The following is a 23,927-nucleotide window of genomic DNA, read 5'->3' as shown; positions in this document are numbered from 1 at the left end:
TGCTGTTCTGTACTTGATCCCTATCCCTGTCTTTTTTAAAACCTGGTCTTATTACAGTCACCCTTGATGCAAGCCAGAGAGAGCCTTCGTTTGCTTTATGGGTGAGGTTGCTTCATCTTTGTTCAGTTGAGTGAGAAAACCTACTAATGTCCAAGTGAAGCTGCTGAGCAAGTGCCCCAGGGATTCGGTTACTTGCTCCGTTTGAGGAAAATAGCAACAGGAGATACCCCACAAGGGCATTTTCATAGGACCCCACCAAGTCTGGTCACACTGCTGTCATCAGAATCTCTTCCCATCCACACTGTATTGAGCCAGTGTCCCAGGGAGAAGCTCAGAGCTGGTGCACAGTCATGCTTTTCCTGCCAGTTACTGAGCTGTAGGGCAGAGTACTCGCTTAGAGCCCGGACTCTGGAACCAGCCCGCCCAAATAGGAACCTTCAAGAGGTCACACACCTCTCTGGTCTCTAGGTTCCCCATCTGTGAAATGGGCTTCATAATAGTGCCCACCTCCTACAGTTGCTGTGAGGCTCAGGTGTGGCCTGATAGGGGTCACTCCTCCAGCCCTTAGTCGCAGGTGCCTGGGCCCAGCTACAGGCCCTTGACGGGTTTAGAACCCTAACAGCCTCTCCCCAGCAAAAGAGCTTGGGCACGTAGGTGTTTGTGAATTTTTATTAAGATGCACTTAGGTTGGCGCCTGGGTGGCTCAGTTGGTTAAGCGACTGCCTTCGGCTCAGGTCATGATCCTGGAGTCCGGGGATCGAGTCCCGCATCGGGCTCCCTGCTCCGCAGGGAGTCTGCTTCTCCCTCTGACCTTCCTCCCTCTCATGCTCTCTGTCTCTCATTCTCTCTCTCTCAAATAAATAAATAAAATCTTAAAAAAAAAAAAAGATGCACTTAGGTTGATAATTGAGGAGTAGCATTTCAGAGATGGGAGGGCATGGAACTCCTTTAGGTAAACCCATCTTCTGGTTTTTGCTTGTGTGTCCTTTTGCTTCATTGCTAGCAGGAGGGGCCGGGGACAAGTGGCGATACCACCACTTACATTAGGTAGACATCCAACAGTAGTCAACACACTTCTGGTTTTTGATGGGAGAGTTAACTACCATTCCCACTAGCTTTACCATTAAATCAGTCAAATGGAGAGCGGGAAATCCCCCATCTCTTTTGGCTGGCAAGGATGTCTGCCTTTTCTGGACCTTCTGCGGACAGCTGCTGTTGTTCAGATCTACAGCATTATTTGGCACCTGTAGCTTTGTGCTAGAGGAGGGTATCTCCATGGTGAGTTGCAGCAGATGTAGCCAAGAAAATAGAAGAAAGGAGATGCCCGTCAGGACGACTGAGGCTAGTCTCGCGCTTCAAGTACACCCGACCAGTGGTAACTGATTTTTCACTACCCTTTGTGCATCGCCTAAGGTAGCTTTCTAGTTAATCAAATCTCTTTTAACTACACATAAGGCAATCCTGAGCTTGCAGCAAATCATTTCAATGAATCTCATTCGTATTTACCAGGTGCTGCTTTTTAAATGCAAGAAGAGAGGTTTTTCAAGTACATTTAAAAAGTCGTCTCTGTAAATTAGAGAATTCCTCGTTAAACCAGGGAAAAGTGAAAATAAGAGCACAGGATTTGGGGTTAGGAGGTCTGGGTTCTCCCTTGGGCTTTTCCTCAGGCTAGCTATGGGACAGGTTGGATTGCCCCTAAAGAACTTCCGAGGCTTTAGGCATTTGAATGTGGTGGAAGCAACTACATGTTTTTATATAAGGGTAACAGACTTACACCCTGGGGTCACCTAAATGTCAGAAGCTCTGACACAGGGACCCCTGCAGCAGGACGTAGAGGCAGCAGACCTGTCGGACGCCCCGTGGTCCAGGCCGGCGACCCCAGAACCTGAGTTATGACTTCCTAGGTGACTCCCAGAGTCCGAAAGGGGGCTTGTGAGCTCCTCCAAATGAATCTTATCTAGGTCTCTCAAGTCAGAAAGATGTATGCTGTGTGGTAGGACAGAGATGGGAAGAAGTATGATGTGTCCAGAAATTAACCAGCAAACTAATCCATGAACTTGGATTCCAAAGTATTGTACTTACACGATTGAAAGCTTGAGGCCTTTTTTTTTTTTTTGAGAAGTAATTTCTAAGATTTATTAATCACTAGATTATTACACTTTCCCTGGACTCTCAGCTCTCAAGAAGCTTTTTACAGCACTTAATAAATATTAGTGTTCCCAACATTTCATTACTGTCTTCTCTGTAAATTGGACCACCTGTGACCCCAAACCTTCTGTGGTCCTGAGTGTCCCTTCCCTTACTGATCGCATGCTCCCCAATTCCAAGAGTTGATTTGTTTCCTTTCGAGTGGGTAGCAGATGCCCTGCAGGGGTTCAGCCAGCTAAAGATCTGGTGTACAAGGCCTCGGGCTCACAGGTCTCCCAGGCAGTGGCTGTCTGCCAGGCATCGGGGCCTCTGCCTTCTACCCAGCCCCGCTGCACTCCAGTGTCAGGCCCTGACAATGGTCTCTGTTAAGAAACTTTTTTTTTAATTGAAGTACAGTTGACATACAATGTTACCTTGGTTTCAGGTGTGCGACATAGTGATTGCACAAGTCTGAACATCTTGCTGTGCTCACAAGTGTAGCTGCCATCTGTCACCATACAACACTATTAGAGTACCCTGGACTTTATGCTCTTTCATCCCTGACTTATCACAGGAACATTTTATTAAAGAAACATACTAAACATTTTTAAGAATGCTGACACTCGGGGCGCCTGGGTGGCTCAGTTGGTTGAGCGTCTGCCTTCGGCTCAGGTCATGATCCTGGAGTCCCTGGATCGAGTCCCGCATCAGGCTCCCTGCTCGGCAGGGAGTCTGCTTCTTCCTCTGACCCTCCCACCTCTCATGTGCTCTCTCTCTCTCATTCTCTCAAATAAATAAATAAAATCTTTAAAAAAAAAAAAAAAAGAATGCTGACACTCAGTGCAGAGATGGGGACATTAACTCTTTGCTGTCTTCTCAACAGACACGGGACGACTTCCTGGGACAGGTGGACATACCCCTCAGTCATCTCCCGGTAAGGACCGTTACCTGCTTTATGGGGCGTGCTGTGAGCAGTGCTTTCTAATTGTTTCCGGTTGGGTGTATTTCAGAGCATATTTCCTCAAGGCAGTGGAGCAGGCGGAAATGAAGAGCATGTGCTCTGGCCCTGTCCCTTTCTAGAAAGTGGTCCTTTCAGGGGGATGGGAGAGAGCTTAATTGTAAAAATCAGGTGTATCTAAATCATCCACGTAGGCTTGTGTGCCTCTTTCTCTTCTGGTCTTCCTTTGTCACATCATATAAAACAGCTCCTTTCTCTGTCAAAACCTCCTTCTTGGCACTGGAATGTCTTTCAAAACTTCATCCTTTGGGTCCGATCAGATACTTACTTGTTCCCTTCGTCTAGAATGACATGGGTGTTTCTCTTAGGCTACATCCATATAAGCTAGTGCTTCCCGGATTTGGGTGTATGGCTTTTCTCAGGCAGCCTGGAGACAAAAGATGCTGTCTGTTCTGAGTGAACTTGTCAGCTGGAAACACCCACTCCAGCTTTAGAAATTCTACTGAGCTGGCATCTGCCCCTCTGCTCACACGAGCAGCAGAGCCGCTGGGACTTCCGCCCAAGAACCGAGGCCGGAGGTGTGTTCTGCACGCGCCAGAGGTGCTGCAGGTAGAAGGGGGGAATGGGAGCTGGAAGCTGTGGTGAAAGGCGGATCAGCTTGTATTTCAGCTTCGGTTTTTCAGATTCTCGCATCCCGCCTCCTGGCCCTTCTCCCTCTGGGCATCACAAAGTGACTCAGGTAGCTCCTAAGAGAGGAGAAGTCCAATGTGTCTGCCTTTCAAGGGCCTTTTGTTAATTTTTTTAATGCTTTGTGTGAGCAAATAGCATAAACAGTCTACAAACTAAAATGACTTAAACCAGCTAGGGGGAGTCTGCCGCTGTGTTGAAGTCGTGGCTCTTACCGTATGTTAAATACCAAGAAAAGACTGTGTCTTGCCCAGGACGCTCTGAAGATGTGTTGTGAAGGCATGAGATAGCAAGCAATTTATTCTTATTTACTCAGGGGCGCTATTAAGGAAGAAAAGTTTCAAGCACATTTCCTTCCAAAAAATTGGAAGCACAACTGATACCGTTAAAATATTTTTGTTTCTGTATAAAAACCCAAAACTCCAAGGTACTTGCAGAGGGTGCCTGTGTACATAAGACCGACTCCATAAGCCATCAGAAACCCAGTTATCCTCTTAGAGTTGTGTTGAGAGGACATGGAAGTCTCAATGTTGGCGAGGAAAGACTCTCCATGTATTTCTACATCAGTTGGTCTTCTGTGTCTCCTCTTCGGGTCGAAGCTGTAATCTCACATTTTGGGCAGTGTGGGTTGGCCAGTTCTTTTGTGGGTATCCTTCACCACCCTTTTCCCTAACATAAAAACTGACTCTCGGTCAAGGCAAATTATGCACTAATAGTCTCTCAGAGGTGTAAGTGGAATCTGTTAAGCAACCTGCTCCGACAGTCCCTGGTTTGAGTGATTGAGGGCAAATTGGTTTTGAAAGGTTGGGTGGGGCTCCCAGAGAACAGAATAGCGTTCCTCTTCAGAGACCAAATCAGTAGAGGGAATGGTTTAGCTTGGGCTTTGGGTGGAGGCAAGAGTGAGCTTTCAAAGAAGTGGTGCCAGGACAGAAGCCTGGAATCAAAACCAGCCAACGAAAGAAAGGAGCCAGTGAATGCCTGGAGGGAACTGAGAACCTCTCTGTGACTTGAGCTGGGTGCTTGAAGGAGCCGCCCTGTTTTGCATCTGCCCAGCCAAGAGCTTACATTGGAGTGCAGTAATTTCCGTACTTAGAATGGACTAGCTTTGTGGGGCCAACTGCAGTCCGGGAAATGGACCACAGAGGAAGCAGAAGGAGAGGAACGAAGGTGCATTCATCACCTTTCAAGTGATGGTAAGACCCAACTAGCATACTCTGAATGGATGCAGCTTTTGGGCTCAGGATTTGAGGTGCTGTCATGTGTACGGTTGATCGTACGTGAACGGTGCTCATGGGAAAATTACACAGTGTCCTTATATTTTGAAGAACACAAGTGTGGGTGTAGGAAATGGATGTCAGCATTTGAATGTATTTTGCGGACTCAATAATAGTCGCTCTTTTCTTGAGAGCTACATGACCATTGTTGAGGCAGGTTGTATGTGGCCTAGAGAGTCAATATTTGTCAACATCATCAAATTTTAGATAAAAGAAATTAGGAAAATTGTCTCCTTAGCAATGAGAGAAGATAGGGAGAGCAGTAATGTGGTGGTAAATTTGCCATTGCCGACCTAGGTGAGCCTTTTCAGGGTTGAAGGCATCTGACGGTGGGGGGGGGGGTGATTATTAATTAATTTTTATGTAGCCTCATTATCTGATAGAGCATGGCCGATGGACATGATTCTGGTCTCTGAGGAGGAATCCAGGCAAGCAGCTTCCTCCCTCATGCAGCCCGGCATCATCACTCATTACTGTAGCCACATGGGGTGGCTGAGCATTTGAAATGTGGCCCATATGACTGAGGAGCTGAATTTATCATTTTATTTCATGTTAATTAATGAAAATTAAATTTTTTGAAAATTCTCATGTGGCAGATGGCACCATATTGGATGGTACTTGTGAGGGTGAGACCAAGTTCCCTGGCTTAGGTAAAATAATGTGTGATTCTGGATTCCCTTTTCCTCAGATAATAATTCTAGCTATTAGAGGGATTCCCGAACCCCCACCAGCTTTACTTAGTGATTTTTCATTTGGTTTTTTTTTTCCCCTTACCTGAGGCTATTTCTTTTTAGTTCTACAGGTGTGATATACCAATAACATTTAATTTAGGTAATAATAAAAAGCCCAGATGTTTGAAATCATAGAAATTAAAAAGAAGTATTTTTTATTATTTTTTGAAATCTGTATTAGCAAAATACCTAATTGCATTTGCCTCCATGTTGCAGTCTATATCTAGATAGGTATATATCCACTTACTTATTTTAAGGCATTTTAAACCAAGAATGAGGCTTTATCTTATTGCCACAAGATACCACAAACTTTTATTCCTTTAAAAAAAAAAATCCTCTCTGTCTTGATTCTGGTCTAAGAAGTTGCCTTAATATGCACGAAGCCCTTTTCTAAATCAGTAACTTTATGGAGAAGATCCAAGACAGCAGAATTAAACTCAATGTAATCTCATGATTGTTAAGAAATTATTTTTGATGATTTAAATCCTATTTTGTGCTTTGTGTATGTTTGAAAAATAAGTATCTTAGACCTAGTAATTGATGCTTGCCGAAGAACCTTCTTCTCTTGCTGAAATTCTGGAGGCATATTGGCTCATTGCCAGGGGATAGGGGTGTTTGCCATGTAAAACCTTGCTTTTAGGATCTTAGGAGTGGCTTGCCTAAGCTGCCCTTACTTGGCAGCTATAAATCGACTGACCCCCAGGAAGACTGGAGGGTCGGAGTGACCCTTCCACTGGTGCACAGTGCAAAGTCACAAGCGTCTTGGCATCTTGGACCCGGTGCACAAGGGTCCTCCTTGGCCCCCTGCCCAGCGTTGGGTCCCTGGAGTACTTACGGGCCCTTCTGCACCCTGTGGGTCGTTGCGAGGGGCTGAGTTGACGTTCTGCCAGGGTGACAAGTGAAGGAGGCACTCGGGAGAGGTAGGGCAGCAAGGTGTACCCCGCAGGTCAGAGTCACCACCTCAGTGGCCAGAGGAGGCCAGTGTCAGCTCCGTCATTGTCCCCTAAACAGGAAAGAGTAAGGATGGGTCGTGTGAAAGGAAATAATCTTCTTGTTCCCGTTTTTTTTTTTTTTAAAGATTTTATTTATTTATTTGACAGAGAGAGAGACCGTGAGAGAGGGAACACAAGCAGGGGGAGTGGGAGAGGGAGAAGCAGGCCTCCCACAGAGCTGGGAGCCCGATGCGGGGCTCGATCCCAGGACCCTGGGATCATGACCTGAGCTGAAGGCAGACGCTTAACCGACTGAGCCACCCAGGCGCCCCCTTGTTCCCGTTCTGGTGATGGATCCCTCCGTGCTTTATACTCCTCAAATGCTTCCAGAGGAAAGCAAGTAATTTTAGACTTGTGATTGACTTTCATCTTTCCTCAGCCCTCAGAATCCGTTCTCCCAGTTTTATTCTGGAAGAAAACATGGAAAGGAAACAGGACATGGGAGCTCAGAACAGGAGGGACCTCTCTTTCCTTTGCTCCCATTCCAGATGAGCCACTCATCTTTCATATTTCTTGTCCGGTTTGTTTATTTTTGAGGGCAGGAGCAAGGAAAAGGAGAGGGGGAACAGGGGGAGAGTAAATAAGGTTGGTGGTCCGACCTTTTATGCAGATCCGAGAATGAAGAAAACATCAGTTCATATTCACGGAAGTCTCCAGAGGTCAGGCTTTAAAAGATCTCTCCAGAATTGTTGACTCAGACCTGGGAGATGAGCGAGTCGCCTTGGTAACGTTAATAAGCCAGTCATCCTTTCTGGGCCTGTGTCACCTGTAAAAGGAGGGCGTGTGCAGAGATGACCGCCCCCGTGTCCACCCCACTCTGTCCACACCGCAGCTCCGCGGCTCACTGAGCAGAGGCACGGATGACCAAGAGGACACGCGTGTCACCTGGGAGACTCGGGCAGCAGGGCTCGCAGGAGGCGTGCAGAGCAGGCGAGACTCTTAACTTAGGAACGTAGTCCTTCCCACTAGCAGCCTCACACTTGTTCCACAGCCGAGACAGAGCTGCTCTTTTGTTGTTGTTGCTTCATTGCCGTGGGGCACCAGCGGTAAACTCAGCTTAACTCGGCTGCGATAGCTGATTTCTCGTAAACTACCATTTTTACATGTGTTTGTGAATTGCGGTGTGGTGGTGGTTAAAAAGTTCATGACTTTTATGTTCAAGGTTTATGACTTCAAGTTTTATGACTGTCTTTGCTAATTATTTAGAGGCAAACCAACTCCGAGACTGGTCCTAACAGCAGGGGGACATTTTCTGGCAGGTGTTTGCCTGTTGAACATCTGCAGTTCTCCTCGACGCCTCCTTCCAGCCTCCTTCCGTTGTGTCTCCCCTGCCCTTCGAGCCCCCAGCCCGCCCACCCCCTTCAGCTCCAAAATCTCTGTATCCATGGGAAACACACTGCGGTGGAGAGAGCTATTTTAAGAACATTGGTTTCTCCTATTTTAGTCAAGTGCTACTCAAGGCAGTCAGGGTAGCTTTTGAATTTCAGTTTCCCTAGAGTAAAGCATTTTCAGGGTGGTGGGGTTGTTTGGGGTACCTTAGCTGTACTTGAAGGTAACTCAGATGATGAGCACCCCTTTTCTGTGTATGGCTGATAGCAGGGTAATGGTTCCCTCTCCTATGTATAGAATTCAGTGTCCTGGAGCTTAGAGGGACTTCAGACGCCATTGGTCTACTCCCTGCATTTTACGGATGAGGATACCTGGGCCCAGACAGGGAGGTGACTTGCCCAGTGATCAGTAGATTGGCGGCAGTGCTGGGCCAGACCATGCGTCTCCAGCATTGGTCTGTGATGTGGTCAAGGATCTGGTTCGGGGGTGGAAGGGGGCCTAGTCTAAGGCTTGGGTGCTTTTGGTGGTTGCATCCAGGTTTGGTGTCTAGGGGCCCGGTAAGTCTGTCTGCTTCCATTTGCCCGCAGAGCTGCTCATCTCACTGTATGTGACAGTGATTGTAGTTCTGCTGAAAGCAGCTCCCCCCCCCCTTTTTTTTTATTTGAGAGAGAGAATGAGAGAGAGAGAGCATGTGGGGGGGAGGGTCAGAGGGAGAAGCAGACTCCCCGCCCAGCAGGGAGCCCGATGCGGGACTCGATCCCGGGACTCCAGGATCATGACCTGAGCCGAAGGCAGTCGCCCAACCGACTGAGCCACCCAGGCGCCCAGCAGCTCCCCTTTTTAAGATGCAAGTGCTGTGTATCCGAAAGATTTTCTGGGGAACGTTCAGCGCCCCAGGACAGGAGGCAGCAGCGTCCACGTCGGCCAGTAATGCAGTCAGCATCCGTCTGTGTGAGGTGGCTTTCTACCAGTGCTGTCCTGGGACTCTCCCCTGGGCTTTTCCCCAGCCAACAGGATCAAGTAGGACCCTGGATAATGCCAAGAAGAGTCCTGTCACTCTCTACAAGATCACCATCTTGTTCACATGCAAGAACATCCATAGAGGTGAATTTTCCTTTTTTAGTGCTCTGCCCTTTATTGGAGAGCATGGAGGTGACAGTACTCACAGGTGACATGAGAATGAGAATTAGCTGAAGATGATAAATGGCCAGCGTGTGTGAGGTGTGCCAGGGACCCTTGCAAGGACTTCGTCTATACCCACTCAGGTGATTGGCTTATTCCTCACAACAACTCTGTGAGACCCTGTTACAGCCCCACTTTTTAGATGAGCACACTGAGGCACAGAGAGGTGAGGGGCTTGCCCTTGGCCACATGGCTCTGCCAGTAGCCAAGCCAGGACCCAGACCTAGAAGGCCTGCCTCTTGATCTGCGTGGTGTTGGTCATGTAAACTATGTAGTTGGGTGGACAGGTTCACTTGCAGAGGAGTCCCTCCGAGCTCTGTGCTTTCCTCCGCTCACTGTCTTGCGCTCTGCTGATCCTAGACCCCTCATGCCTGCTAAGGATCCTGTAGTTTTGTTCATGCCAAGGTCCTCAGCTTGAACTGTCCTTCCTCCCAGCTGTCCACCTGTGTCCAGACTTCCCCATTCATCTCAGTGTGGATCGCACATCCCCAAACCATTTTGATCCCCAAGTTGAGAATCAGCTTTTGCCCTCCCCCCGCAGATCCCACAGAATGTGATCTTTATTCCATCTTAGGTTCAAGTTTTGTTGCTACCGTGGTCCCTGTTACACATCCTTGTTACTCTAAGGGAAGGCACCATGTTGTAGCCACACGTCTTTCACGTGGCTGTTGTTCTAAAACTATTTGTGGTTGAATAAATGAGAAAAGGAAGAAATGCAGTAGTATTCTTGATTAATAAATTTTCCATAATAAGTGTTATGTGTTTGGAAACCTCTTTTTTCAGAAAATGTTTCCAAAATGTCTAACTTGATTGCCTTAAAGAGGACTGCCCAGAGAATGTAATTGACTTCCTTCAGCGATAGTGAATTTTCATGGCCTCAGTACTTTACTGTAGATCAGACGAGTTAATCAGCTGCTTGAACGAGTGCCCACATTGTGCCAGGCAATGGTTTGGGCACCACGGATTTTAATGGTGAGCAAATCCAAGTCTCCAATCCCATTAGCTTAATTCTAAAAGTGATAGATGACAAATTCGTAAATAAGTAAATGAACAAGATCATTTCAGATAGTGAAAGGGAAGAAGATCAACCAGGATGCTCTGATTAGAGGGTGGCAAGGGGAAGCAAATGGTGGCAGTTAGGATGCAGTGTCTGAGGATATGACCTGGGATCTCACACCCGGGTTGTAAAGTGGAGCCAGCTGAGGCCATTTGGAGCCAGAGCTGCCTGGCAGAAGGACCTGCTAGGGCAGGATTGGATGGATGTGCACCAGGAGAGATGAGGCCGGGACGGTTGGAGCAAGGGGTGAAGGGAAAGACTGCTTCACAGTGACGTTATAGGTATGTTTAACCTTATAGGACATACAGGAAAGAATTTTCAGTTTCGTATAAGCAGAGTAGGAAGCCATTGGAGTTTAATGTAGGGAATGACATAAAATACGTAACATTTCAAATATAAATGCATACACACACACCCCTCTGGTACAATAAATCAATAAATCATAATACCGTGGTTTGTCTCTCTTGCTACAAAAGTACTTTACATTATTTTAATTAAAGAGCCTAGTCATTTGAGGTTTTTCTACATACATAGTATTTATTTATTTTAAATTTTTTTATTTTTTAAAGATTTTATTTATTTCAGAGAGAGAGAATGAGAGAGAGCACATGAGAGGGGGGAGGGTCAGAGGGAGAAGCAGACTCCCTGCTGAGCAGGGAGCCCGATGCGGGACTCTATCCTGGGACTCCAGGATCATGACCTGAGCCCAAGGCAGTCGCTTAACCAACTGAGCCACCCAGGCGCCCTACCTACGTAGTATTTAAAAATTAATGAAATAGTAATTATTTTTCCAACTTCCTTCTTGCTTTGACCAATGAATTTTGCACAGTGAGTACTGATTTCTTAAAAAAAAAAAAATCACAATTACATTTCACAGCTTCATGAAATAAGCACCAGCAAGAGGCTGATTAATGGCGCTACCTAGAACGGTCTCTGTGGGAGGGGATAGTCTTTCAGTTATCTTAGGCTGATGATATGATACTTTAATGTTAAAAATAAAGCAAAACTGCCTTCACGGGCATATTTTCCTGTTAACTCCATTTTTAGGTTTCTTGGATCACAGGGACAAGAAGGCACCAGTGACCACTGGTTCTCCAAAATTAATCAGCAGTGAGGTTGAGGCCTGCACCCTGTAGTTAGAAATTAGACTTGGCAATGACGACTGTAATTTTGTCATTTGTCTAACGCTGGGGGTTGGCTCCTAAAAATGGGTGTTGATAGTGACATCTAGTGGATCTTGGGTAAAGTTTTGTTGACCTATAAAATAATTGTCAAATACTGGTTGAGGAACCAACCCCGTTTTTACCTTCCCACGTTCTAAAACACCAGTGTGTGTTCTCTGCAACCCAGTTTGGTGTATCTAAAATACAACAGTATCAGGAGTTTGAAACTTACTTTTTCTTCCTATAGACAGAAGATCCGACCATGGAGCGACCCTACACATTTAAGGATTTTCTCCTTAGACCAAGAAGGTGAGGCTTTGGGGTACATGTGTCCTTCATGTTTTGGTCATTGGTTTTCTCTGAGGAAAATTTCAGGTTCTTTGCCTTTTGCATCTTTTTTTTTTTTTTAAGTCATCATAAATATGAATGATGTAACCAAGTCATATCCTTTATAACCAATTTTCTTCCATCACACAGTCATAAATCTCGAGTTAAGGGATTTTTGCGATTGAAAATGGCCTATATGCCAAAAAATGGAGGTCAAGATGAAGAAAACAGTGAGCAGAGGGAAGACATGGAGGTAAGTTGCAGAGCTGCAGGCCTTGATCTGGTTTCTTTGCCCAAGATCATACTAATATTTCATTTAAGACTTCATAATTGAAGGAAATAAATTAACTATGAAAAAACTTACCTGGGTCTTTGAATCCTACTGATGTGTTTGGCTTTGGTTAAAAAAAAAAAAAAAAAGATAAACTTTTCATTTTATGTTACAGCACTGATAATTGAAGAGACTTCTCTTTATTTATAAAATGCTGTACCCGCATTTCATGAACAGCACCACCCCTATGTGAAATTCTCACCATATTTCATCCTCCTCTTTCTTTTTTTTTTTTTAAGATTTTATTTATTTATTTATTTGACAGAGAGAGAGCAAGAGCAGGAACACAAGCAGGGGGAGTGGGAGAGGGAGAAGCAGGCTTCCTGCCGAGCAGGGAGTCCGAAGCGGGGCTCGATCCTGGGACCCTGGGATCATGACCTGAGCCGAAGGCAGACGCCTAACCGACTGAGCTTCCCAGGCGCCCCTTATCCTCTTATTTCTTTGGACTTTCAGCTCATTGTAAATTTCATCGTGGTGTTTGGAATTGCTTCAAAGTGGAGGAAATGATTTAGAAAAGCTTTTCCAAGGTTCTTATGTGTTTGGCCCACAGGTGATGCATTAGGAAAGCTCTCCTCTAGAAAATCCATTTTGGAACTAGCTGTCCAGAGGAACTTTTTCTTCCGTCCTGGCATAGCTGCCCCTTACAACTCCTTAGTCCCATTCCTACATCACGGGTCCCACTGTACCTTCCCTGCTCGTGCTCCAGACAGTGCTGTTGTGTTAGACAAATTGTCCTGCTGTTCTGGAAATGTGCATTATACGGGGCCCCTCTGGTGCTTATTTGCACATCTGTTTGCAGCTGTGGCATATACGTGCTACGTGAATTATGTGTTAGGGGCACGTCTTCGGAGCCCCCCCCATGCCAAGTGGTCGCATTTCCAGGCAGCGTTTCACTTGTGCGCTTTCTCCCTGTGGGGAGGAGCGAAGCGGGGGGTAGGCATGTACGAATGTTAAGATTTCATAAGCACATCGGCAGATATTTATCTCAAACCCAAGGAATTTTTTACACTCTTATAGCTTTCCAGCTGCACTAACCAGTGAATTACTTTGATTTTCCAGTGACTTTACTAGGGGATGTTAGGAAGGAATACTTAATGCCTAAAATATGTGTTGCAAAAATTTGTAACTCTGGTACCGTGAGGCCTGTTAATGGGGTGGCAGCAAGTGGGGAAGGCCTAAGCCGAAAGCAGCTTCTGGATCCTGCTCTCATGACTGGACTCGATGCAGAGTGGGAGCCTGACGGGCTTCCAGATCTCGCCCCCCGCCCCCCAAGGGTCCTCCTCCCTGGGGAGTGATGGAGCCTGGGCCTCTCGGCCCCTCAGGGCAGGATCTCTGTAAGAACACACGTGTGGTGTGGCTCATCGCCCCGGCTCCCTCCCACCTCGTGGAGGTGTCGGAAAGACCACAGTGGTAACGTGACCCATGTCCCTGGCGTGGCTTTGCACCGCCCTGACGGCCTTCAGGTCAAAATAACAAATCTGTGTGCGGACAGAGCGTAACGTGACTTAACACACTCTACGTATATCCAAAGCTGTGTTGCTGTGTCCGGTGTGGTCACGTTCAAAGGCTGCACAATTAATTGGTCATTGCTCAGAATTTTTTTTTTTTTTTTAAAGATTTTATTTATTTATTTGAGACAGAGAGAATGAGAGAGAGAGAGAGCACATGAGAGGGGGGAGGGTCAGAGGGAGAAGCAGACTCCCTGCCGAGCAGGGAGCCCGATGCGGGACTCGATCCAGGGACTCCAGGATCATGACCTGAGCCGAAAGCAGTCGCTTAACCAACTGAGCCACCCAGGCGCCCCAGAATTTTTTTTTTTTAAGACTCTTCTAGAATTAATTTTTTTTTTTTTTGCCCTTTTTGGGAATTTCTTCACACGTGGCGCATAAAGCCACTGAAAGAGCCACAGTGCCAAGGAGCAAGGAAGAAGGACCCAGAGTATACCAGGATTGTTTTTCCTCACGTCCAAAGGCCCCCCCTCAACGATCTTCATTTGCTTTTCTTCCACAGCATGGCTGGGAGGTCGTGGACTCGAATGACTCGGCCTCTCAGCACCAGGAGGAGCTCCCTCCCCCTCCACTGCCCCCCGGCTGGGAAGAGAAGGTGGACAATCTCGGTCGTACCTATTATGTGAACCACAACAACCGGACCACTCAGTGGCACCGACCGAGCCTGATGTGAGTACCCGTGGACAGGAATGCGTCTGCACTCCGCGGCTGGGGTGTGGTGGGGTTTGGTGGCCCCTTGGGGCAAGTAGGGAAATTAGTCCTGCATCAGAAAAAGCGGGTAGTCTTGTGTTCCTTTTCATTTAGTTAAAGAGCTCGGGAGCCCGTCAGAATTCACGTGTGCTAAAGAAGCAGCTCTTGGTTTTCTTTCATGTTCGCCTGTCTTAAGTATAGGCTAATTCATTTTGTGTGCCTTTGTATACAGGCTCATGAAATACAGGTTATTTTTCCCAGATTTATCTTAAGGACGGTAATGCTATCACTTCCCTCGTACTCCTCTTCCTCTCCTGACTAACCCAGAATGAAAAACAGCAGGTGGAGAGAGGCTGTGCAGTTTTCTCTGAAGTTTTTGGATTTTTATTCCCTTTAATTATTTGATTTGGGAACACAACTTATTTTTTCCTTTTGGGGAAATTTATTAATCACCCACTTGATCTCACTAGACACCCATGGGAGGGTTGCAAACTCAGAATTAGTCATTACTGTTTATTCTCATCCATCACCAGCCTCAGGGACGCAGTGAATTGATTACTGTTTTGTTCACACAGCAGTTTTGTATTTGATGGTAGAAAATAAACACTAGTTAAACCTCAGCTATGTTAAAAAAGGATTTGAAGCAACTTGCTTTTACATCATGGTATGCAGCAAGACCTAAAACTATTAGCATACGATAAACGGCAAAACAAAATACTAAAGGAAGGAAAAGGAAGAAATTATCTTTGAAAATTTGAGCTCCCTAGCAGCCAAGACAAGGAGGGTAATTATCAATGAGTTATATAATTTTAATATGTAATAAAAGCAAGTATATTAAGTGAGATCATTTTTCTCTTTAACCCAGACTCTGAAAGAAATTCACTAATGATGGTTTTTAAACAGGTGGTATTAGCAGTGTGATGGATGGTATTGTCAGTAAGCCTCTTTAGATGTTCCATAGAGAGTCTGCTTATGACCGTGGATGGAGAAGGTAGCCAAGAAGTGGTCGTCCAGGTTTTGTTTGAGTTAGAGAGAAAGCTTGCCGAATCTACACCAGTGAATCCAATCCTTCCTAAGCCCCCAAGTGGGTTCCTGTGACTATCAGCTGTGCTTGGTCAGCTTTAGACCCAGCTCATTAGTCACAGGGCAGTGTAAATATCCAAACATCCAGATGATAATGAGCTCTTCTTTCCCATGGAAATGGTTTAGTTAATTCTTTTATTTTTATTTTATTTTTTACTATTCCCCTTTGATTAATGACCATAGCTACTGTGAAACTATTTTAAGCCATTTGACTACTCTAGCTATTTGTAATTTTAAAAAAACTGGACACCGCACCTCCCAACTTCAGCTTGGTTACATGTAGTGATCGGGAATCTTGAATCCAGAATCTTGGTAGCCATACCCTGAGTAAGGCACCATTATCTTCCTTCACTAAACATCACTGGACACCTAGCACTCTGTGGGGACCAGAGTGTCCTGTGACCTCTGTAGAAAAGTGACCGCTAGCAACTCACAAAGAAATACTAATGGCCATATGTACAGGGAAAAAATACTCGCCTTCATTATAATCATGCAGACTGAAGTCTATGAAGTGGAAATCCTTGCTTTCTCTATCTCCCAGAGTTGTGAAACTCTAATGAGGAAATTCCTGAGAAAAGACTTCATATGTTTTTGGAAACATACCACCTTGGTGGCACTGCCCAAAGAACTAAACCAAAACAAAAGAGATCATTTCCACCGTGCTGGCTCATCAGTTGTCCAGAGCGACATGGGAAAAATGCAGCTCTTAATCCAAGTTCAGGTTCACATGTAGTTTAGGGAGTGGTCAGTGGCATGACTGTCCCCATCCGTGAGGCAGCTCTGCCAAAGAGGGTGAACCAGGAAGGACATCAGCATAGCTCAGGTGGGGCCCAGGGAGTGCCTCCTCTCCAACAGGCCTGGCTTCTAGAAAACGAGAGAAAAGTTAGATACGAAGAGTTAGTTTCCACAGTAACCTCTTCATCCCGTCTGAACTGTTTTGAGAATTTGAGGTGCTTTCTCCTTAACTTTACTTGGTTTGACCAGAAGCCCTCAAGCCTTCCAGAAGTATTTTAAAGTATTGTTCTAATTAAAAAATAATTACTTTCATAATTCAGTGTTTGCAGAACACTGCTGCACTCTTTGAGGGGAAATTGAACTTAAAAAGTGTCTATTTTTTTTTTAAGATGTTTTATTTATTTAGGAGAGAGAGCATGAGCAGGGCAGGGAAGAGCAGAAGGAGAGGGAGACGCAGGCTCCCCGCTGTGCAGGGAGCCCGACATGGGGCTCAATCCCAGAACCCTGGGGTCATGATCTGAGCCCAAGGCAGATGCTTAACCAGCTGAGCCACCCAGGCGCCCCAAGAAGTATCTTTATTGAAGGCTCACTCTATCTGAGGAAATGAGACAGTGATAACCATGTGCTAAAGCAAAGAATTAAGACTGTCGTAGTGACCCCTGTCTCCAGTTCACTAGGCCTGTGCTCCAGACTTCAACCCCCTGAAAAATCTCCATGGCAGCTCATTGCCTCCGGCTGTTCGTCAGGCTCCTTCTCCACCCTGTCTCTTGCCAGTTCCCCACCCACAGTGATAAACCCCCAGTGTGTCGAGTGGCTGGACCATACACAGCTGCTTTCTGATTACTCTCCTCGGCCCTGTGGATGCAGTAATGCGCCGCCCCCATCCCTGCCCCAAAACCGGAACAAAACTAGAAGGTCCCCTTCCTTCTGGCTGCCTTTAGAGGTCAGCCTCCTCTGCCTTCCTCTGGAGGAGCTGTACTTCTGTTCAGGTCTCACTGGAAGGCTGGTGCTCCCCAACGCTCCACTTGCCTGTTGGAGCCAGGACTGTGTTTTCTTAGTCACAGATCTGCCCCTGAAGCGCCTCGCCCAGAGTAGGAGCTCAGCAAAATGCCTCCTAGCTGAACGAATGAGTACAAATGAATCACTTCTGAAAGTCATCACAGGCACACGGTTTAGTGAACTGTCTAGGCCTGGATATAGAATTCCAGAATGGAAGGCTGACGCACAGTGCTACTCCCAGCTCTCTCAAGTCTGAGGGTGGCTTTTAAAATACCCTGAATTTTAGGGGCGCCTGGGTGGCTCAGTCGGTTAAGCGACTGCCTTCGGCTCAGGTCGTGATCCTGGAGTCCCGGGATCGAGTCCCGCATCGGGCTCCCTGCTCGGCGGGGAGTCTGCTTCTCCTTCTGACCGTCTCATGTGCTCTCTCTCTCATTCTCTCTCTCAAATAAATAAATAAAATCTTAAAAAAATAATAATAATAAAATAAAATAAAATACCCTGAATTTTAGAATTCTCCTTGACCCTATTTTAAATGTCAGCTGTAAGCTTTTTACTATAAAAAACACAATTTTAGGGGCACCTGGGTGGCACAGTTGCTTGAACACCTGACTCTTGGTTTCAGCTTGGGTTGTGATCTCGGGGTCCTTGGGATCGAGCCTTATGTCGGCTCCACACTCGGCACAGAATGTGCTTGAGATTCTCTCTCCCTCTGCGCCTCCCACCCGTGTTTCCTCTCTCTCTCAAAATAAAAATCTTTAAAAAATACAATTTTAAAAACATGGTGAAGGAATGAAATTAAGGTTTAAATGAAGATGAACTTGTGAGACTTACTTAATTCCATTACCTCTCTTTCTAAAATACTTTGTACATCTTCTGTCATAGCAACAATGTAATCCTATCTCAGTAACTCTGCTCATCATTGCAGTAGCTGACGTATGTGAATGTGAGTGATCTCACACTGATCTTAATTGGCCCTGAACTTGATAAACTGATGGTTTATCGTGCCTTTATCCACTTGTATATTTCCCATGAAAGTCAAGTGAAGAATATATATATGAAATTAACGACTGAAGAAAATTGAAATAACCGTTTCCTAAAATATTTGCTTGCCCCCAATAAAATCATTTTCTGTTTTAATCTGTAAGCTCAGAAATATTTTTAAACATTCATCGTCCCATTAGTGACTCTTTAAATTTCCACTTTCAAAAACCCTCTCATTCAATTGCTTAATGACATGCAAAAGACCTCCTTTGTGTGAACATTTTCACTTTATCACTAAAGATGGTAAAAGCCTGGGATTAGAATTTCAAAATCAGAGGTATCTTTATGCTATTTAGTTGTTTCTGGTTCACATCGATTACTAATTATGTGAGCCTGTGGGATAAGAAAGATTTGCATAATTGATTTTAAATGTCCCCTTTTTAAAAGTAAGCCCTTCCAAAGCAATGGAATTTCATATACTTATAAGAGATAAAAAATGCAAGCGTAGTGATATTAAAACCTCATTTCTTCCCAACCTCTCAGAAGTCTCTATAACGGTGCAGTATGTATAAGGACCTGGTACATCGCATGCACACGGTCACTCCATGTTCATATTACCATGTTTACCAGAAGTTAATAATGTAAAGATGTTTGTTGGAAATACTTAAACTATCTCAGAAACAGGCATTGAAGAGTCACCTATTTATTTATCTATTTATTTATTTATAAGATTTTATTTATTTGAGAGAGAGTTAGCACAAGTGGGGGAGAAGGAGAAGCAGGCTCCCCGGAGAGCAGGGAGCCCAACTCAGGGCTCCATTCCAGGACCCTGGGATCATGACCTGAGCCAAAGGCAGACACTTAACCAACTGAGCTACCCAGGCGCCCCAAGATTCACCTATTTATTTGCATGCAGTGGTATTAGTCTCAAACTATTCACTGTTACAGGGGCCCAACAGGCTTTTTATTGGGATGTAGTATAAGTTAAAGAGTATATTCGAATATTTTAAAACCTGTGTTGTAGGAAGAATCTATAAGGAGGGCCTTGATTAATACTCCAGTCCAATTAGTCTGAAATAATGTTTTCAAATATTTTGAAAGGTTAACTTGCAATATCATTTTTGTTAATAGGGTGTCTTATTGAGAGAGTCTTGAGTTTTCCCCAAAAAACATTTTGATGTTTAAACTTCTACTCTAAAAGCCAGCAAGTAGTATTTCTCCTAAAGGATGATTGCTTGTAATTTACTGCAAAAGTTTTTCATGATTGAATTGATGCTTTCAGATCCTGAATTAAGAGAGTTATATGACAAAAAAAAATGAGCATGAAGTTACAGTGTTCTTCAAATCCCCCTTGATTTGGAAACTTACCACCTGATGTTTGTGTGAATTTTTAAAAGTGGTTTAATAGAGGGGCACCTGGGTGGCTCAGTCGTTAAGCGTCTGCCTTCGGCTCAGGTCATGATCCCGGGCTCCTGGGATCGAGCCCCACATCGGGCTCCCTGCTTGGCGGGAAGCCTGCTTCTCCCTCTCCCACTCCCACTGCTTGTGTTCCTGCTCTCGCTATCTCTGTCTCTGTCAAATAAATAAATAAAATCTTTTAAAAAAAAAAAGTGGTTTAATAGGGAGAAATACAGTGTCATGATTCAGAGATTCTGTCAAAATGAGATCCACAGCAACCAAAAAAATTCATGTTGGATCAGGAGCACTTTTCTCCAGATCCCAGCTTTGAGTTTCTACTATTTCTGCTCTTTGGCCAGAAGTTGCTGTCTTGTCATTACTAGTCTCCTCGAAGTGTCACGACTGACTGGCCCCAAGTCTGAGACCTGTCACCCGTCCTTTGAGAAACCTGCTTTATCACTAGAGTAAACGGATGGAGGGCTGTGATTTCTTTTTCTCTTTTTTTTTTTTTTTTTAAAGATTTTATTTATTAGAGAGAGAGAATGAGCAGTGGGTAAGGCCAGAGGGAGAGAGAGAAGCAGACTCCCCGCTGAGCAGGGAGCCCGATGTGGGACTCGATCCCAGGACCCCGGGATCATGACCTGAGCTGAAGGAAGGCAGATGCTTAACCGACTGAGCCACCCAGATGCCCCAGGGCTGTGATTTCTTAAATACTAAAGTACCTTTTGCAGTATATGCCTGAAAGATACTCAAAGACATCATCACGATGCATTTAAACACTGTATCTATTGGATTGATATGAACCTTCAACTGTACTTTAGCCAAGCTCTGTGGAGAGAATTCTCCCACTTCACAGCCAGCTAGTTGTCCATGTTGAACAGGACAACCCTGACATGTCAGTGGGGGTAAGGCCCTTGGTAAGCGCTGGACTGTGGCCAGAGTGCCAGGGATCGATGTCGGCTCTCCTGTCTCCCTTGCGCCCGCCCCGCGCCCCCAGGGATGTGTCCTCCGAGTCGGACAGCAACATCAGGCAGATCAACCAGGAGGCGGCACACCGGCGCTTCCGCTCACGCAGGCACATCAGTGAGGACCTGGAGCCCGAGCCCAGCGAGGGCGGGGACGGCCCAGAGGTAAGCCAGCCCCCCGCGGCCTCTCCCTCTCCGTGCCCCCCAGCTGGATTCCATGTCCTCCTCTTTTCTCCGGGGAAATGCTGTCTAATAATGACCGATCGTGGTCTTCCAGCTCATTGAGGACCGTTGGGATGTGCTTTCATTTAGGAAATGCTTGTAAAAGTCATGTTTGATGAATACGTGTGTTTGTCCATTACAAAAGGGAATGACATTGTTTCTAGTAGTGGAAATCTTAAGATATTTTCACTTTATAATTTACTTTTCCCCAGAGTCTGACCATATCTTACTGAATGGCAAGGTGGTTGTCCTATTCCAGCAGTTGAATGAGCCCTGTAACTTGTATGGGTGCCACACGTGCTTTTACTGAGTGGTGTTGACAATCATGAGATTTATTCCCAAGAAAAGAGAGATCTGGGTGAATTTAGGAAGGTTTATTATTTTTCCCCATAAATGTTTATGGTAAATTGCTGGAGGAAAAATTATGAATTGAGCAACAAATGAGCAATGACCGCAACTTCCACGCACCCTTAACAACTCTGTTTCCTTACTAGAAATCCATTCTTTTCAGACCGTGTGTTATGAAGATGATCATTCACAAAATGTTACAGGGCTCAAAACTGGAAAAGCAAAATTAATGATAATAAATTCACTGAAACTTAAAAGCTCTATTTAATTACAGCTTATAGCATCTCTGCTGTTTTCATTGTGACTCGTCAGCAGTTAGAGTAAAAAGAAAATCCATGAAATTCGTGAATGCATTCCTGAGAACATTTTTAACCCATATATGTCGTCACTTGTGCTAGAAGTGAGTCACTGCCCAGAGAGGTGGTGTTATAAAATGGTGAAGAGTGCAGCTCCTAGAGCCAGGCTTCCTTGGATCAGTTCCTGGTCCTGCCACTTCCCAGCTCTGTCCTCTTTGGCAAGTTAGTCTCTGTGCCTCGTTTTCCTCATCTGTCCATCAGGGTAGTAGTCACATCTTCCTTGTGGTTATGGAGAAGATTGTGTGCCTCCTAAGTGCTCGGTAAATGGTAATTATAGTTATTATAATGGTTATCATCAATGGCAAGGTGACGAGAGGATCCCTTGTTCCTGCCATTTACCCCAGCGTCTCTCCTTCCTTGATAGCCTTGGGAGACCATTTCTGAAGAAGCGAACGTCACTGGAGACTCCCTCAATCTATCACTGCCCCCACCACCATCCTCCCCAATGTCTCGGACCAGCCCTCAGGAGCTGTCTGAGGAACTGAGCAGAAGGCTTCAGATCACTCCAGACTCCAATGGGGAGCAGTTTGGTTCTTTGATTGTAAGTAATAGTCCCGTTTGAATGCGAAGTTGGGCAAATATTTTACCATTTCTTACTGCTTTAAGAGACTCTTGGGTGCAAATAATGACCAAGATTCTTCCAGCTCCCAGAGAACTCTGACATTTCCCAAAGTTCTTCCTTTCCTAAGAGGACAATACCAAAATTAGTCCAAGCAGGTGAGAAATCTTGATTTGTAAAGAATTCAAGAAAAGAAGAGTCCATGACTTCTATTATTACCAGCTTTAACCCTGAATTTCTTTTCCCAGCCACAGGCTCATAAATAGTACCTCCATCACAAAGGTGGTGTTTCACACTGGGACCTAAGAGACATTGGGCCTCTTAATGAGTCCTCTTAATTTGCACTCTGCTGCACCCTGTATCATTCTCATGTCACAGATGAAGGCATGATGTTGAAGGGACTCATCCGAGACAAAGTTAGAATGGGAGACAGAAGACCTCCTCTAAGTCCCAGAGAACAAATCCTTAAGAAAGGTTATGAAGTTGTGGCATGGACCTCAGGGTAACATTTGAACTTGGGTTCTCAACATCAGGGAACCTCTTTCTAGAAACTTCGGATGGGGCTAAGCCCCAGTGAGAAGCAGCAAAACCAGTATGAAGACCTCCATGTTTGACAACACAAAACCATGCAGGAAAGTCCATAGAAAAATACCTGCTTGGGCGCCTGGGTGGCTCAGTTGGTTAAGCGACTGCCTTCGGCTCAGGTCATGATCCTGGAGTCCCGGGATCAAGTCCCACATCGGGCTCCCTGCTCAGCAGGGGGTCTGCTTCTCCCTCTGACCCTCTTCCCTCTCGTGCTCTCTGTCTCTCATTCTCTCTCTCAAATAAATATATAAAATCTTTAAAAAAAAAAGAAAAAAGAAAAATACCTGCTTGTGTGTAAGTTGAGAACAAATGCAGTCTGGATGTTACTCAAGAAATTGAACTTAATGATATGTTACAGTAAATGATAGTAGTCATTCCCCTGAAAATGGCATCCTAGAAAAATAGTCATTATTACAACCATATCAAATCTAAGTGGATGGGAGGACCACATCAAGTGTAAAAGTGAGTGTTCACAAAATTGTTACTTCAGTTACAGTGTGTTTATTTTAAGGCACCATTGGCCTATATTGTATGAGTAGATGTGATTACTCAGTTAATGTGGGTTTATATTAAAATTCTATAAATGCTTTTCAGAAAGAGAAATACCACTGAGATAAAAAATTTAATACCAAAGGGCAGGGGAAAAATTATATGTGGAATATTTGAATTGGTGAGACTGTTGCTATGGAAATGACATAAGCAATGAAGCCATATATTTAAAACCTATAAAAGGTAGTAAGTAGTTCAAGAACAGCAGGTGTCCACCTCTAGTCTACCAAGTAAAAAAATCATAATTTTCTTCAGCATTAGTATTAAGTTAGCATCTCCAGTTATTCATATGGGGACCCGCCTGCATTTAATTATCATAAAATACCTTTAAGATGCAAGTGCAGGAGTCAGTATTATTTTAAGATTGTGTTGAGTCCGATTTAACTATTAAGAATGTCTTGGAAAAAGAAGAATATGGGACTCTTCTTCAGTTTTGCTTCTCAGGGTCACTCTGTATTCAAGGGCAATAGCATGACCTTTTAATAAAGAAGGAATCCTTCATGCTAACCGTTGTGGAAGGACACGAACAGGCCCCCATCACTGTCACAGAGTCTTTCTTTGATCTTACCCCGCTTTACATCTTTTTTTTTTTTTTTTAAAGATTTTATTTATTTATTTGACAGAGAGAGACACAGCGAGAGAGGGAATACAAGCAGGGGAATGGGAGAGGGAGAAGCAGGCTTCCCGCAGAGCAGGGCGCCCGATGCGGGGCTCGATCCCAGGACCCTGGGATCATGACCTGAGCCGAAGGCAGACGCTTAACGACTGAGCCACCCAGGCGCCCCCCCCCC

At 45.1% G+C, this 23,927-nt stretch overlaps 1 protein-coding gene across 8 annotated transcripts in view; it reads left to right on the top strand.

Moving 5' to 3' along the window:
* NEDD4L (NEDD4 like E3 ubiquitin protein ligase) overlaps positions 1-23,927 on the top strand; it is a 335,624-nt gene that overhangs the window by 254,119 nt on the left and 57,578 nt on the right. For all 8 annotated transcript variants that reach the window (XM_034995969.1, XM_034995968.1, XM_034995970.1 and 5 more), the window contains 6 exons: positions 3,011-3,061; positions 11,748-11,809; positions 11,978-12,080; positions 14,169-14,335; positions 20,550-20,682; positions 21,808-21,984. In XM_034995969.1, coding sequence (XP_034851860.1) covers positions 3,011-3,061; positions 11,748-11,809; positions 11,978-12,080; positions 14,169-14,335; positions 20,550-20,682; positions 21,808-21,984 — 693 coding nt within the window. The remainder of the gene's footprint in view (positions 1-3,010; positions 3,062-11,747; positions 11,810-11,977; positions 12,081-14,168; positions 14,336-20,549; positions 20,683-21,807; positions 21,985-23,927) is intronic.

The sequence above is a fragment of the Mirounga leonina genome, unplaced genomic scaffold (genome assembly GCF_011800145.1).
Source record: "Mirounga leonina isolate KUSES-001 unplaced genomic scaffold, KU_Mleo_1.0 Mir_93, whole genome shotgun sequence".
NCBI classification, from domain to species: Eukaryota; Metazoa; Chordata; class Mammalia; order Carnivora; family Phocidae; genus Mirounga; species Mirounga leonina.
Note: the sequence above shows the minus strand (reverse complement) of the source record. Positions and strands in the feature narration are given on the sequence as shown.